The sequence below is a fragment of the Pseudopipra pipra genome, chromosome 11, assembly GCF_036250125.1.
Source record: "Pseudopipra pipra isolate bDixPip1 chromosome 11, bDixPip1.hap1, whole genome shotgun sequence".
Lineage (NCBI taxonomy): Eukaryota > Metazoa > Chordata > Aves > Passeriformes > Pipridae > Pseudopipra > Pseudopipra pipra.
In genome coordinates, this window is record NC_087559.1 from 18156637 (window position 1) to 18172114 (window position 15478).

A 15478-nucleotide genomic window follows, 5' to 3' on the forward strand; every position below is an offset into this window, starting at 1 on the left:
GAAAGCAAGGGAGCAGTGACGACTGTGCAGGGCGCTCAGGCACAGAATCCAGCAGCAAACCACAGGAGCCATTCAGATGAAAACAAGATCATCTTTTGGCTGTGCTCTTTCCATGGAAAATGAGGAGGATGTGTCAGTTTGCCAGTTCCTCGTGTGCAGGGTTGGTCTGCAGCTGATGGCAGGAGGCTGAGATACAACTCAGTCATTGCCTGAGCCAGTGGAAGAGCAGGATTTCAGCTCGTCACCAGCACTACAAGGGTGGATAACACAGAGCCTTCAAGCCACTGGCTCTGCATTATTCTGAGACATAACAGTGTCCCTCAGCCACTGCTCACATGGAGAACTTGTGAAGGCTTCATCTTCTGGAAGAGCCCAGAGAACAGTGCAGCTCATGAGATTCAGAGGAAAGGATTTCAGATAATTTCTCCAGGGTGTTGGTATAAAGAAACATACATAAAAACTGTAAAATATTAGCATTGTTCCTGACAGGACTGTCTTCCAAAATGAACAGACAAACAGGCACACACCACCAATAAGGAAAAAGATAAAATTAATTCTGTGCCTCTGACATAGCAGTTCTTAATCTTGGGTTCATGACATTCAACTACAATGAGTAATTTTATTGGGGAAAATAATGGCTATGACGAGATCTACAGAAAAAATTTAGGTAAACCACAGAGCACAAAAGCTTGAAAACTGTTGCTCCACTAGAGGACTCAAGTTGTGAAAAATCTGATACCAGAGAATATTATTAATTCCTCCCCAAAAGGACTGAAGGTAGTGGGTCTGAATTAACACTCCCACCCACCCCGAGGGTCAGTGTGGCTATGCAGGGGCTGACACTGCTGGTGGTTGTCAGAGGGATAAAAGGCAGCCAGTCCCACGGTGCCAGGGAATGGATGGGAGCACTGCCTGCCCGGCTGGTTACTCCACAAGAAGGAGGCTGGTTTATAAGGCCATGTTGCAGGGTCACTTAAAGTCAATGTTCTCTCCAAGGGAAGCGAAGGCAAGGAAGGTAGAGGGAGGGACTGTGTTTGCTACCAAGAAATTATAGACTGCCTGGCCAGCCTTTCTCACAGTTTTCTGGGCACTGAGGGCAGGTTTTCCAGAACTCTTGGAAAAACAAGGAACGAGCAGAAATTCATATTTGTGAAGTTATCTTGAAAGTCATGGGATTGGAAGGGATAAACACTACTAAAGTTACACTCTGCTTCTCAAAGACATTTACTCAGGGCTTTGTCTTCTTCCCCCTACACCTACTAGTCCTTAGCTGAATCTCCCTTTTGATTAACTTAACTCCAGGCCCCCAGTCTTTCTGTTTTAAAGCTGCAGAAGCAACTAATTCCTGACAAAACACAAAATGGACAAGGAAGTGCAGATAAAATGAAAGTAACAAAACATGTCAGTTGTGTGTTTGTGATCCACTACTCACATCCAGAAATGAAACCTGTCACTGCATTACTATGATATCATTCCCCAGTTAACTATCTCTTAAATCCTTCCCCATCTCACTCAAATGACATACATCTTATGCATTTCTGTAGATCTCTACCTCCTATCACACATTAAAGATGTTCTGCCCCATAATTAAGCAGCCACTTTATTAAATACCACTGTGAAGTTTTTAATGGAACCAAATGGCAATTTTGGGGGCAGCGAAACATGCATTAATAAAAAAGTTTGGAAGCACTGCTTCAGGTAATAAATGGGCTCTCAGCCTGTTGCTGATCACAGTTTGCTGATCCTGCAATGCTGATCCTGCATTGCAGGATCACAGTTTGACTGCTGTTTCACTGGAGTTTCTCATCCCAACTCATCTTTTGAAAGGAACACAAAATTACCTGCCAGCTCCCGTGGGCACGTTCCTTTTACACAACTCAACAGACCTAATCTAAAAGAAGAGATCTATGAAGGTCCTGTGGCTCAGACAGAGGAACTTAAAATTCTTCCCAAAATAAAATCCCTCTATTGTCTGTAAGGGCTCATTCCTTGCATCAGCTAAAAACACTCAACTACTTCCACTGAAACAAGTGCCATCACCTCAGTTTAAATGGGGTCCACTACAGACGAACCACAGTCACAATATTTTAGTCCAAAAGCTCTTGCTTTCCCTCCATGATGGCTGAGCACAAAGCAAGGACCTAGTTCATATGGTATCAGTCCAAGTTTCAGAGTTTTTATCTGCTTAGTTGATCAATGACTATTTTTATTTGCACATCTCAAACAGGCAAAAGCACTTTTTGTTTACTGGCAGGTCACAGTAAGGTTTAGCAGCCATGGCAAAATATTACAACTGAGGTACTTTGAATGTTGGGGTCAGCTTTATCCTTGACTTACGTGAAGTCAACCAATTACAGCTCTTTTTTCCCCCTCTGTAAGTAAGTTCACTCTTTATTTCATGGGGGAATCTAGAAGTTGAATTAACTATGCTTCTGTGAGAACTAGGACTCTGCAGAGAGGGTTGAAAATATATACATATATTAAAATGTCTGTTATCACATTTGTTTCTAAATGGACCCCCTGAGAAACACTTGAAATCAAATAGGGTAGTGTTCAATTTACCCTGCTACAAAGAAGAAGTCAGAACATCCACAGATTAGTTATTAAGGCAAACATAAAGTACCTCAAAGCAGTTACAGTCTTAGATAGCTGGTCTTTTAAGGATTTTTAAAGGAAGAAAACTTTTTAAGTTGTTTTTTTTTCTGGCTGACGAGCTGAGGTAAATACATTGACTATGTAACATCAATGAGAGAAGCATTTTCTAAAATACAGAAACCAAGCCAAGACTCTGTAAACATCCTTGTTAATGCTGGAATTCCTATTTTTGACACCTCTGGTAAATAGCTCAGTGTGATGCCTATGGCAAGACAAGAGCAAAGCGTTCCCCTCTTTAACTGGTTTTAGAGTGTTCAGCAGGAAAAGTGTGCACGTCAGCATTCTCCCAGCTGGCTCAAGGAGATTTAATTTACACCAACCACAGAGTGACTGTGACTGCTCTCTGAGATGCCACAGCATGAAAACTGAAGGGTGGGGGTTAAACAAGCAGCAATGCACACCAGATGTCTGAGGAGGACATCTGAAAGAGCCCGAGCACAAGGAAGCATATTAAAAAAATCCCCTTCAATGTCATAAATATTTATACTAAATCTGAGAAACTGGCCGAGTTCAAACTTGTCCTACACGAATCATACAGCATTTCCTTCGCCTCATCTTCATTTAGTGTGTTTGGGATAAAACCTCCACAAAGGAGGTGCCATAGTTATGTCAACTTCTTTTTCTATATGCTAAGAGCACTTTTCGTAGAGATCCTGCTCTAGAAGATATTACTTCCCAAAGAATATAAACAGAACAACTAAATAGTCCTACTTTACTCGGCCAGCTCTTGTGTGGCATTTACTGACCTTACTAGATAATTTAGATTCACAGAAATAGTTTCCTTTTGCCTGGACAACTTTAATTTTCTTCATAGGACCATTTAATTACAATTATCAAAACATCACAAAGAAAACAATTCAGTAATCTGGAGCCAAGAGACCATAATTTCCTGAAAGGGTCTGCTCTGAAAGTGTCCAAACCTGCTAATTTCACAAATACCTGAATTTACTTTCAGAAGTAAGACCTACCAAACAATAGCAATTAAATAACAAAATTGAAAATCTCAATACCAACTCTGAAGTGCAACCACAGTGTGTTGATGCCATTAGTAAAACAAGTAAATACTCACTTATTCCTAAAAGACAACAGCTATTTCAAAAGATCCATTTAGCAGCTTTGGTTTTCACTCTTCTTATGCAAAAGATTGCTGGGCTGGCCATTTGGTAGATGGTAACTATTGCTAATCAGCTGTTCTGGGATTTTTAGTTCAAACAACACATAATAAATGTTCCAATATTGGATTATATTCCCATACTAGAGTGCCATTCCTATCCTGGGTAAAAAAAATGGTAGGCTTATGTACTAAATCTCTCTCACATCTACCTACAAACCACATTTAAAGGCAAAAAACCCCTATTTCTGTATGCTGAGGAATAAATATTCAGTCTCACAAACAAGGGAAATGCAATGCTGAGTGGTCTGCCCTGTCAAATGGGTTTCCAGGAAAAACTACTGCTTTTTAAACACGACTGGGTCCAAACTTTTTCTGGGAGAGCAAATATATTTCCTGGAACCTGCTAGTGACATTTGGAAGAACAGAAAGAAAGTTATACACTACAGTGCCTGATTCTCACAGCTGACAGGGAACACTCCAAACTGCTGAGGAGTGAAAAAGTACATGTCTTTAAATAATCAGAGACTCTTGTAACAACATGTATTATGAAAAGAAGTAAATAAGCTGGCACCTACCTGCTGAAGACACCCTTCTCTTCCTCCCCGTGTGCCACAAAGGTTTTAACATTCCACTTTATCCAAAATATTACCTACCTCCATCCATGTACACCACCACACTGTGGATGAGTTTTTCCTCCAAAGACAAAATGAGGCACAAAGTGTCACATAACACTTAGGGAGGGAAAAGCTGGACTGCACCAAGTGCTGCTATGTTTAACAAGTTCTGGTTTTTAACACTAGCAGCAACAAAGTTTAAACGCAAAGAAAAAGAGGAAAGTTACTTTAAAAAATTCTGATGCCAAACAGTGCCATGAAATTTAGGCAAGGAAACATTCTAAACTCTTGTTTAAAAAAAAAAAAATCTGATACCAAACAGCACTGTGAAACTTAGGTAAAGGAAACATTCCAACATCCATTTCTCACTTTTGTCCCCACCACCCTGAGATTTTCAGGACCGACATTCCTATTAAAACTAGAGCTCTGAAGATCTTTGATGAAGACCCATCACCTCACTGAGGTTTCTAGATGACTTCTTTCTTTGGCTAGAACCAATGCCATGGTGGTCCCAGGAACAACATTACCTCAACTTCACCAAGGTTACACAGGAAGAAGCTGTACAGAGATCTTTCCTAACAAGGAAAGGCCCTTTCTAAGGGAATGGCCTGAAGTGGTGTCAGGGGAGGTTTAGGATGGATCTCAGGAAAAGGTTCTTTCCCCAGAGGGTGGCTGGGCACTGCCCAGGCTCCCCAGGGCAGTGGGCACAGCACCAAGGCTGCCAGAGCTCCAGGAGGGTTTGGACCCACATGGTGGGATTGTTGGGGTGTCCTGTGCAAGGCCAGGGGTTGGACTAGATGATCCTGATGGGTCCATTCCAACTCAGGAAATTCTGTGATTCTCTGATCTAAAGTCCTCCAAGCTTGACTGCCCCTACAATCAGTGCCAGACTACTCTTGATATTAAGACTCTCCCAACTCCATTCATCTGTAACATGAGGTTGACAAGTGGACAGAGATAACCCTAATTAAGAGCTCAACTGCCTGTTCAGTGCACTAGATGATCCATCAAGGCTCCCAGGATACACACCAGTGCTCACCAAGCTCCACAGACCATTAAGTCCACTTGTAGAGACAGGGCATGAGAATGTCCTCTCTCTGTCTCTTAAGAAAAGCTGTCAGAAGAAGCACCCAGGAAAATTTGCCTCCAGGAAACCCAAAGGGAGCAGGGTGGTGTGCATGTTACTGCAATCTCAGCCTCAGTGCTCACCCAGCAGCAGCCAGCAGTGCTGGATCCCAGAGTCAGTTGTCCCCCAAAGGCAGGGCTGTCACCCAGAGGGAAGGGAACAATGGCTCTGTGTGTCCAGCAACTGCTCCATGCTCATTTGCAAAGCAATTTCCAGGGAGATGATACAGACTGCATGAGGAAGGGAAAACTGGCTGGCTTTAAAGAAGGAATTAAAACCAAAATCACTTCTGATTCTTTAGTGCTGAGAAAGCATAATACCATTTTTGTAAACACGTCTCCAGAAACTTGTGTTCACCACTACCTTATACTATTATCAGGGAGAAATTATAGGCTCTGTCCTGCTGGCTTACTGTTAGTGTAAACAGCTTTACTAAATTGCTTGGCACACTGTCTGCATGCAGCATGTTCAAACTCTGTAGCCTATTCAGCCAAAATCAAATATAAAGGCCCATCTGTATTAATCCTCAAGAAGAAATTAATAGACAGCTATTTTCATGCAAAGCAGAAATTTAAAAAAGGCAAACCCGATACATATGGATGAACTTTTCCATTCATAATTTTAGATGCCACACAGTGAAGACTGTTGTTTAAGGTTTATTTTTTCTCTAACAGTTCCCCATACAATACAGTGCATTGTTCAAACTCTGGAGCAATTTAAGCTTTTTCAATGTCTCCTAAAATCCCTGGATTTATATCCAAAGAGACCTGGCACTGTAACAAATCTGACTTGTGAGTAAAAAGTTACAGCCTTTAAGCAAAGTGCTCATTAACACAGAATTTAACTTACTGCTACAAAACTCACTACCTTTTATCTCAGAAAAAAATGTGTTGCCTATCTTATCTACTGAAAGCTGTGGGATAACACTCTACTATATTTACGTTTTTAATTTCCTTTTTTGAATTCTCAGTACAAATGCTGAACTAGCATCCAGGGTGAGGAGAACAACAGAACTCCAGGGGGAAAAAAAAAAGAAAGCTTGAGTATGACCTAAATCTATCCCGCCTTTGATGAATGAGGAAAATAAACTGAATTTTGATGTCAGCACTGAAGAGGATATTCCCAACTTCATGTTAGGAGGAAATGAGTAAGAAAAGCCCAACTGTGAAGTTGGGGCTCTTTGTTTTTTTTCTGAAGATAAAAGACATTGAAAAGGCAAAACCCACAAAACCCACAAAATGTTCTATAAATAGGGAACATTTTGTAGGTGTATCTTAATTTACATGGCTTTGAACAGAAATTTTACACTGAATTACAAATAAGAACACTTAATTCACCATGAAGGAGATTTTTATCCCATTCTTAATAGAAGAATAGTGCTAAAGTCATTTCATATATTTAGAAACTAAACCAAATAATACGAGAAACTGATGTTACAAACCCAGTGAAAAATGCAAGGTCAGCAAAAACAGCTGACTGAAACTATTCTTTAGAACTTAAGAAAACACATGACATTTCATTAAAAAGCAAATGAAGCTTGCAGAATGCATGTGGGACTCCTCATCTGATACCAAACATCTGAACTGGCCTTTTGGGGAAGACAGACACATATTCAGAATGCCTTGCAGTGCCCTGAGAAGACACACAGCTATGCAAGCTCAGTGTTGTGGCCAAGTAATGCTTCATTGTTACAGGAAGGCAGTGAAAAAATTATGTAATATGCCACTAACTAATGTAAGCTGTCCTGAAACCAGAAAGGGGTGTTTTTCCAAAAATCTGGATCCAATTTTCTTCATTAAAAAAAAATATCTAGTCTTCTGGACTGTCCAGAGAACTCTGTATAACTATTTCAAGTGCTCCAAGTCTCGTAACATGCCTGGGGGATTTCTTAGCATCTTATTGCATTTCTTTATACCTTTCCCAGCACAGCATTTCCAGCCCTGAGAATGCACTAATAACCCAAAGCATTTGAAACTGGGAGAGAGAGTAAGACAGAAATCTGTACACTCCCTCGGATAAACAACAGAATGAAACAAATCTGCTTGGAGACTGCACCTCCTCATACATATTCTACTGGAAACGAGGAGCCAAAACTTGCTGGACAGAGTCAAAGAGCCGGATCACCTGAGATTTGTTTTCTTTAACTCTGAGCACTCCATTACCTCACACACAAGGCTCTCTGAGAAAGAATATTAAGCTGACTTTAAGTGAGTTTCCATTGCAAAACAAGATGCAGATGTTCTACCTCTGAATACATGCCCAGATTAAGTGCCTGTCATTCGATCCGAAGCCCTGAGAACGCCAGGCTGGTACAGAATGGTTCTGCTCCCTGGCCTTTGCACCTCAGCGAGGACAGCAGCCTCCCAAGAGTTTTCTGATGCCTCTGAGCTCATTAGGAAGAAAACAATGACATGAAAGCACTACTCATTAAACTGGCCATTGTTAATAATTGGCAGCAAATGTTTAGTGGAAGAATATCAGATGTATTAATACTACAAATCAGCATCCAGATACCAAGTCAACAATTCTCTATTTCTTCTTTTCTTTCCTATTGCACCAAATATATATTTAATAAAATTGCTTGAAATGGTTGATTAGTGCTAATATAACTATCCTTTTCTATTGGTGAAGACTAAACATTCTTATTTGATTGATTTAAAATCAAAACAAAGGAAAATGAAATTCAAATGTTCTGTTCTGTGCAACTTGTTAAAAAAACCCACCATGTTGTTAAAATTCAGGTTTTCCTCCAAAAGCACTAATCAGAGTTAAGATTATCACGGGGCATCACAAGGTGCTCAAAGCCAGTAATAAGATTAAGGAAACACTCAAAATTATAAGTGTAAAATAATCCTGAGGAAAGGAAATGGCTTTATTCTGTGGTTCAAAGCTATGGACCCCCTTCTCACCTCATCTCGGGTTATAAGCCTTTTCCTGGCTGTAGCTGCTTTAATTGCATGAGTGTACAGAACTTCCCAAGTGTTGAAGCTAGAAAGTCACCTCTAGAGATCATCTAGTCCAAATCTCCTGCTCAAAACCAGGACAGGATGCTCAGGGCCATGTCCAGACAGGTTTTGAGTATCTCTAAAGATGGAAACTCCATAACTTTACTGGGCAACCTGTGCCAGTGCTACAGCAATCTTACAGTTAAAAAAAAAAAAAGGAATAAAGGGCAAAAGTATGTTTGAAAGAACAGTCAACTTCAATTCAGGTTTCATCTACAAAGCCATCAGGTAAATCTACAACACACCGTTACCTCTTAAATGTTAATAGAACTTCTGATCTCCCGTTTCTCCCCCAGCCTCAGCAAAACGACGCTTTTCTGTCCATGAAGCAGATCTCATTTATGTTAACATCATTTACATTCTTCCCCCAGACTAGCCAAAAGCAGAAATTGTTTTATGAACTAAACAGCACTTGGACAATATCTCCATACTTGCTGGAGTGTGATCATGAATGGCACAACTTAGCAACCTCCCAGAGGTTCCTGCACCTACCAGCCAAGGAAGACTATCCCAGTGCTGGCATTAACTCAATAGCCTGGAGCTTACTGTGACTGGAGCTATCTTTGACTTTTGCTGGGCAAGAAAAAGCAGGACTCATCTTGGGCTGCAAATTATACTCTTTTATTCCATGTCAAACTAAAGGCCCACCAAATGCACATGATGGAAGAACTCTTCCTGTTTCTGTGTTCCAATACATCTCTTATCCATAAGGTGCAGCTACAAATCAATGGCACAGAGTTCCAGTGGCTTGTGTCAGAGATGAAAGATTAAAATCACTAGTAAACCTCATAAAATGATACTGACATATTTCACCAATAAGCAAAAACAACTGTTTCAAGAGAGAATCTAAAGGAATAAGGAACCCATCTCACTTCCATCCTGCAGCATATAGGCCCTTCATTCTTTCCTCTGAAATTCCAAACCTATTTTCCCATCATACAATGCATTTGTATCTTATCCTTCTCCAAAAGTACTTTTCAGGAAGGCACCTATTTATAAGTAGTTAAAGTGTGACATTCAGTAAATGCTAATTCATTGAGTTTGAAAGGATACTTTGTTGTCAATATAGTTACTACTGCGGCAGTGCCTTTGAAAAGACAAGATCTATCACTGCTGATACAACTCACTTATAAAAGAAATAGTAGGACAGAGGCTGGAAGATCTGTAGGCATCTCTAAAACACCCTTTGAGTTCAGTGCAGATGTTGCCAGTATTTATAATTTTTAAGCCACTGGGATATAAACACTTGACTATAAACACCACTGAAGTTTTGCTTTTCTTTTTTTCATTCTGTGTGTGTTTATTTTAGTGTTAAAAATGTTAACTTCAAGAATAAGAAAAAAGCAACAGATGTTTAAATTAAACAAAAACTGGTCCAATAGAGTATTTCTTAAGCTGTTCTTTTGCTTTTGAACTATTAAAGCTAAGATCCGGTTAAATAACAATTACTGGAGAAAAGGGTGGGGGGAAAAGGGGCTGGAAAGAATCTTCCATAAATACTAGGCATAATTACAATGAATTGAACTAATGAGCCAAAATTACAGGTCAACAAACTTAGTCAACAAAACACTCAGAAACTACATAAATAAAGTTCTGCATATAATGCTATGGTCTTCATCAGAAGTTATTGATTGTTTCCAAAGAAAATACTGGTTACTGTAGAGAGCAATGAAGAAGTTAGTTTCCTGCAAGTTGTTCTTCTTTATTTTCTTTAAAACTAGTTTTCTTGTGCTAATAAAGAAAGGATAAGAAAGAGGTTGGAAATTCAACTCCATTGAACCCCAGCTCTATATTTTTCAGCTCAATCTTCTGTAAAAGAGCTTTATTCAAATGAATATATACCTATTCATGCAGGAAAGAAAAAGAAGAAACCAAAATAAAAAGAAACAAAGATATTAACAGTTCAACAGGGAGCCACTCCACTTCCTGAAGGGAAGAAATGTGACCATGCTGGTTTAGTGATAGAAAAGACTATTTTCCAAAGTGAGATTCAGCTCCCTGTGTTCTGGCCTGGCCTGGCCTGGAGTATGAACAGATATCTCCTGGGCCTATGTATACTCTATATTGTTTCATTCCTGACAACTACAGCAAGATAATTTTCCAAACGAACATGGAAAATGTTTCTGCTGAATCAGAAAGAAAAAAAAAAAAATTTGCAGTGCTTGTGTGTGGCTACAGCAAAAACAGTTCTACTGCCAAGCTGAATTAGCTCTGTGGTGCCTTTCTTTCCAGGCAAAGCCAAGCCATAACCGCTTCTTCGAGACGCACGTAGAGAAAAACTCCACTAGATTAAGAAACTGATTTTGCCCTGTTACCTCAGGCGCCTTCCCAACAGGGCTCTGAATGCTGACAGTGTGCAGAGCAAGCGCCAGCCTACCCTGGATGGAGGCGACACCAGGGGAACTCAGCGCCGGGTTCCAGGAGCACAACCCGCGTTGTGTAATTCCCGGCGGGGGCCGGAGCGCGGGGCGGTGCTGGGGGAGGAGAGGAGGGGACGGAGCGGCCGAACAATGGACACGGCCCCGAGAGGGACACGGCGGGGCCCAGCCTGGCCACCGAGCCGTGTCGGGCAACGCCGAGGGACCCACGCGGGAACTCGCCCGTCCTCGCACCGCTTCTCCCACAGCTCCGGGAGCGACGGACAAACCCCCACCCGCACCGCGGGCCTTCGGTCTGAGCAATCCTGCCTGTAGGAAAAAGTAAAGTTGCCGCTGGAAACTCGTCTTGTAAAAAAAGAATAGAAAAACCAAATGAAGAGAAAGAAATTCCTGCCCTCAAAGCTCTGACAACAGCCCGCGGGGTGTCCCACACCGCCGATCTCCAGAGGGAACACTCCCGCTGACAAACAACAGCAAACAGCGCTCGGCGAAGGGATCCATTCCACCCCCCGTGGAAGGGAAGCGCTGCCTTCCCGTGGAAGGGATCCATTACCCTCCCGTGAAAAGGTACCATTACCTTCGTAGCACAGGATGCCGATATTGTTGTTCATCTTGTCCAAGTACTGGTAGTTCAACAGGTCCATCCTCATAAACAGCATTTATCGAGCTGGCGGAGAGGACCGGCTCGCTCGCTTTGGCCCGGGCTCAGAGAGGGGGAGGCAGCCGGGCAGACGGCGCCGAGGCTTTCCCGGCTCCCAAACTCCAGCAGCGCGAGGCCCAGCCTGGAGCGGGTCGGGACGGGGAGCGTGGGTTCCTCCGCACACGCTCCTCTGCCAGCCCGCCGAGGGGTAACGCGCAGCGGGGACGGGGGGGGCTGTGCGAGGGCTTCCCAATGCTTTTTTCAAGTTTGTTTGCTTGTTTGTTTGTTAAAAAAAAAAAAAAAAAAAAGTGGAAAAGCAAAGCAAACCCGTCGGGAAAAGGCGGCAGGGGAGAGAAGGGAGGGCAGTTCCCGGGGGGGGGAACCCGCTGCAAGCGCCGGCGCTGACAGCGGCAGTGCCCGGCACTGCCCGCCGGGGCCCCGCTCCGATCCCGACCGCGATCCCGATCCCGGCCCCGGTCCCGGCCCGCCTCCCGCGCACGCGCGGCCGCTGGGATGTTGGGGATGCTTTGTACACCAGATCAGCCCAAAAAGCGCCCAGTGTCGGAGCTGGGGCGGGGGGGCCGGAGGAGGAGGGAGGGCCGGCCCGGGGCCGCGTCAGAGCGGCGCTCACAGGAAACACCGCCCGGGAGGAGGAGGCGGCGGGTGGAAGGGGAGGAAGCCGCAGCCGCGGAGCTGAGGGGCCTCCTCCGGGCACGGGCACGGGCACGGGCACAAGCCAGCACACAGCAACTTTTGGGCCGGATGCTGATCTTCTGTTTAAAACTAATCCTGACTCTTCAGCTCCTGCTTCATTCCCTAGCACTGTCTCACACACCCCAGTGCCTTACCGTGAAAAATAATGTGGTTCTACAGCAACAGGACAGGACATCAGCCCTGGAATCACGGAATGCTATCACAGGAATGATAAATGGAATCATAGAAATGAGAAAGACAATTAAAATTAAAGGCGCGTGGTACAGTGGCCGTTTCCCCGTGTATATAGTTCATATATACAGTTTTAAAAGGTTTCTGTCTATGCATATAAACAGGCACTGCACATATTGGTGCGATTCTGTCAGGGCACAGCCACATTGGATTTTTTAAGGGCTATTAGCGGTTAAACATTCTGGGCTCTGGATCTTTAACAGCTGCCAAAGCTCTAGTTAGATGACAGAAATGATGATGCTTTGCAGTAACCGGAAAGAACACCGGCACACAGCAACGTTTTGGTCAGATGCTGAGCCTTCTATTTTAAACTAATTCTGACTCTTCAATGCCTATTTCATTCCCTAGCACGGCCTCAAATATGCCTTACAGTGAAAAATGGTGGTGCCTTACAGTAACAGGGCAGAACAGCAGCTCTAGAATCACAGAATGGTATCACTGGAATGATAAGTGGAATCACAGGAACTAAAAAGACAAAATTAAAGGCGTGAGGTACAGTGGCCATTTTCCCATGTATATAATTTATATATATAATTTAAAAAGGTTTCTGCCTATGCATGTAGACAGGCACTGCACACATTGCTACGATTCTGTCAGGGCACAGCCACATTGGATTTTTTAAGGGCTATTAGCGGTTAAACATTCTGGGCTCTGGATCTTTAACAGCTCCAGTCAGATGACAGAAATGATGGAGATTGGTGCTGCAGTCCTCTCATCTCAGGATGTGGTCTCTCCTTCTGCACTCCCAACCTTGATCATAAAGGCTCTGGCTGCTTATACAGATGTGTGTGACTCATCCTGAGAGGGCAGAACATTTGCATGGGTGTAAGCATGTGCTATCCCTATGGGCATCAGTCTGCATTTCCTGCAGCCCATCAGCACCTGACATCTGGGCTGATAGGAAAGACAAACACTGGGGAAGTTTGGTCCAAGAACATGGTGTAAAAACAAAAAAAGCTAATGGAGTCCTAATCTTCCCTCTGCCCTCTTAGGCTTGGAGGCTCATCCCTGCCTCTCTGGGATGGAGAATCTTCATCATACACATGAGAGCAGACAGTGAGAACCAGTAAAACATTTTCATTTCCACCCTGAGAACTTCTTCCCTCTGTTAGAGAAGGGGAAGATACAACATGACAGAGGCAACTCGTGGAGTCCCATTTGGTGATGGCATTTTGAAAATTACTGCTTGAATGCTCTGGGTATTTCAGTAAACAAGGTAGCTAGTTTACTTAAATTTACTACTGGTATCTACTGAATCTTCTAAGGAAGACTGCCTAGAACCTAAATAAGATTTCTCCTCATTTGAGATACACAAGGCAGTCCTGTGTGTTACCTACCTAGGTGCTTCAGCTGAAGGAGAATGGCCACTAACAGTGGCCATTCAACAGAGCAAGAAACAAAGCCCCCGAATGGCTGGGGAGCTGAAGGTTAAGAAGCCCTTTATTGATTATTTCTATACAAGAAGGGCACTCTCCTAATTGGAAATGCTATTAATCTACACTACTTTAACATGGTATAAAAACTTATGGGTACTTAATGCTGAGGTAACAGCACTTTTCTTGGATGGCACCTAATAAAAAGGTTACAGTTGTTTTTTCACTTCACAGGATTTGTTACTGCAAAAGTTGCAACCAGGCAGACCAAAGTAGCCCATAGTATTTTCTAGAAAGAGAAATATTTTTTAATAATGAAAAGTTCATTACGATTTTTAAGTAGGGGCCTGGAAGTTTTGCATAGCAGACCACATTGTGCATACTCAAAGATATTCTACACCATTGCATCAAATTAAACCAGCCATCTAATAAAGGCACTGAGAGATCTTAGCCCTTTAAGATATAAACTGCAATAAAAATCCCCATCTACAACGTTAACAAAAGAGAGGCTCATTTCTTCACCACGAAATGCAAGTTTCTTACATAAGTATACAAAATATTTTGGGGACAATATTTTGATATGTACAGTTTTTAACATAGAGAGCACCCCTGAATTTAAACTAATGCTACACTTTTATTGGATACTTAGGAAGGATAAGAAAAGTATTTAATTTTTCCAATTTAAAATGCTTAAATCTTTCTGAGAGGTGCAGGTGACAAGGAAGAAAAGAAAACACTGTTTTTCTACGCTCCTTTAGAGCACGGGCCTACAAGACAGGGTGTGCACACTGTGCTAGCTACACACGGGCATAACAGTTCCAAGGCCAATATGAATTCTCCTCTATATTCAAGGATATATATTTCTTCAAGCTGTTTGGAAAAGCATGGTTAGGTGTTGCCTACAAACCACTGAATACTCAGTAGTGCTGTCCAGACACCAAAAAATAAGTTAATTCTTCTTTATGAGACCAGTTGTCACTGGTGTACAGGTTTTTAGGCAGTAATGATCACTGTCATGTGAAATGGCTTTCAGCAGCACAGCACACTCTGATTAGACTTGTCAAATGTTGTGTAATGAACAACTCAGATGTTTCACAATAAATAATAATAAACTGGTACCAAATACTGGGAGCTTTATGAATTTCTAAATTAAAATATCTACGCTGAAAATAAGGTAATGCCTAGTGAAATAATGGGTGGGGGAAATTATCAATGTAAACGTATCTCTTATATTATATTTTAAATCCAAAATCCATTCATAGGAACCCCTTCTTCAAAAGAAAACTTATCAGCTCAACAAATTCAAGTCCAGCAGACATTAACTTTAAATACTGCCAAGGTCACTATAAAGTACTTGGTTCCTGTCAACAAATCCTTGATCCAGATTGCTCTAAACAGGTGTTGATTGTTCATCAAACACTTCACCCGTCTGAGAGACCTTCCACTGAACTGCAATCAGTAATCAATGCATCAGCAGGTTGGATGGAACTTACACTGAAAAACAAGCTATTAACATCCCCCAGGACCTTTGTTAAGTGCCTTCTGTTCTTCTACATATTGATCGTTGCAAACACAGTTACAAGCTGTAGTATCTCTGCTTCATGCTAGCTGGAGTACTTCCCGCAGGA

At 42.3% G+C, this 15478-nt stretch overlaps 1 protein-coding gene across 2 annotated transcripts in view; it reads right to left on the bottom strand.

Annotated features, from left to right (window-relative positions):
• The window catches only part of VGLL4 (vestigial like family member 4), an 85194-nt gene that overhangs the window by 34873 nt on the left and 34843 nt on the right, over positions 1-15478 (bottom strand). The window contains exon 1 of one of the 2 annotated variants that reach the window (XM_064667971.1): positions 11470-12074. The exons of the other annotated variant lie outside the window; for it this stretch is intronic. Coding sequence (XP_064524041.1) covers positions 11470-11551 — 82 coding nt within the window. The 5' untranslated portion in view covers positions 11552-12074. Of the gene's footprint in view, positions 1-11469; positions 12075-15478 lie in introns of those variants that run through there. 2 annotated transcript variants of the gene reach the window in all.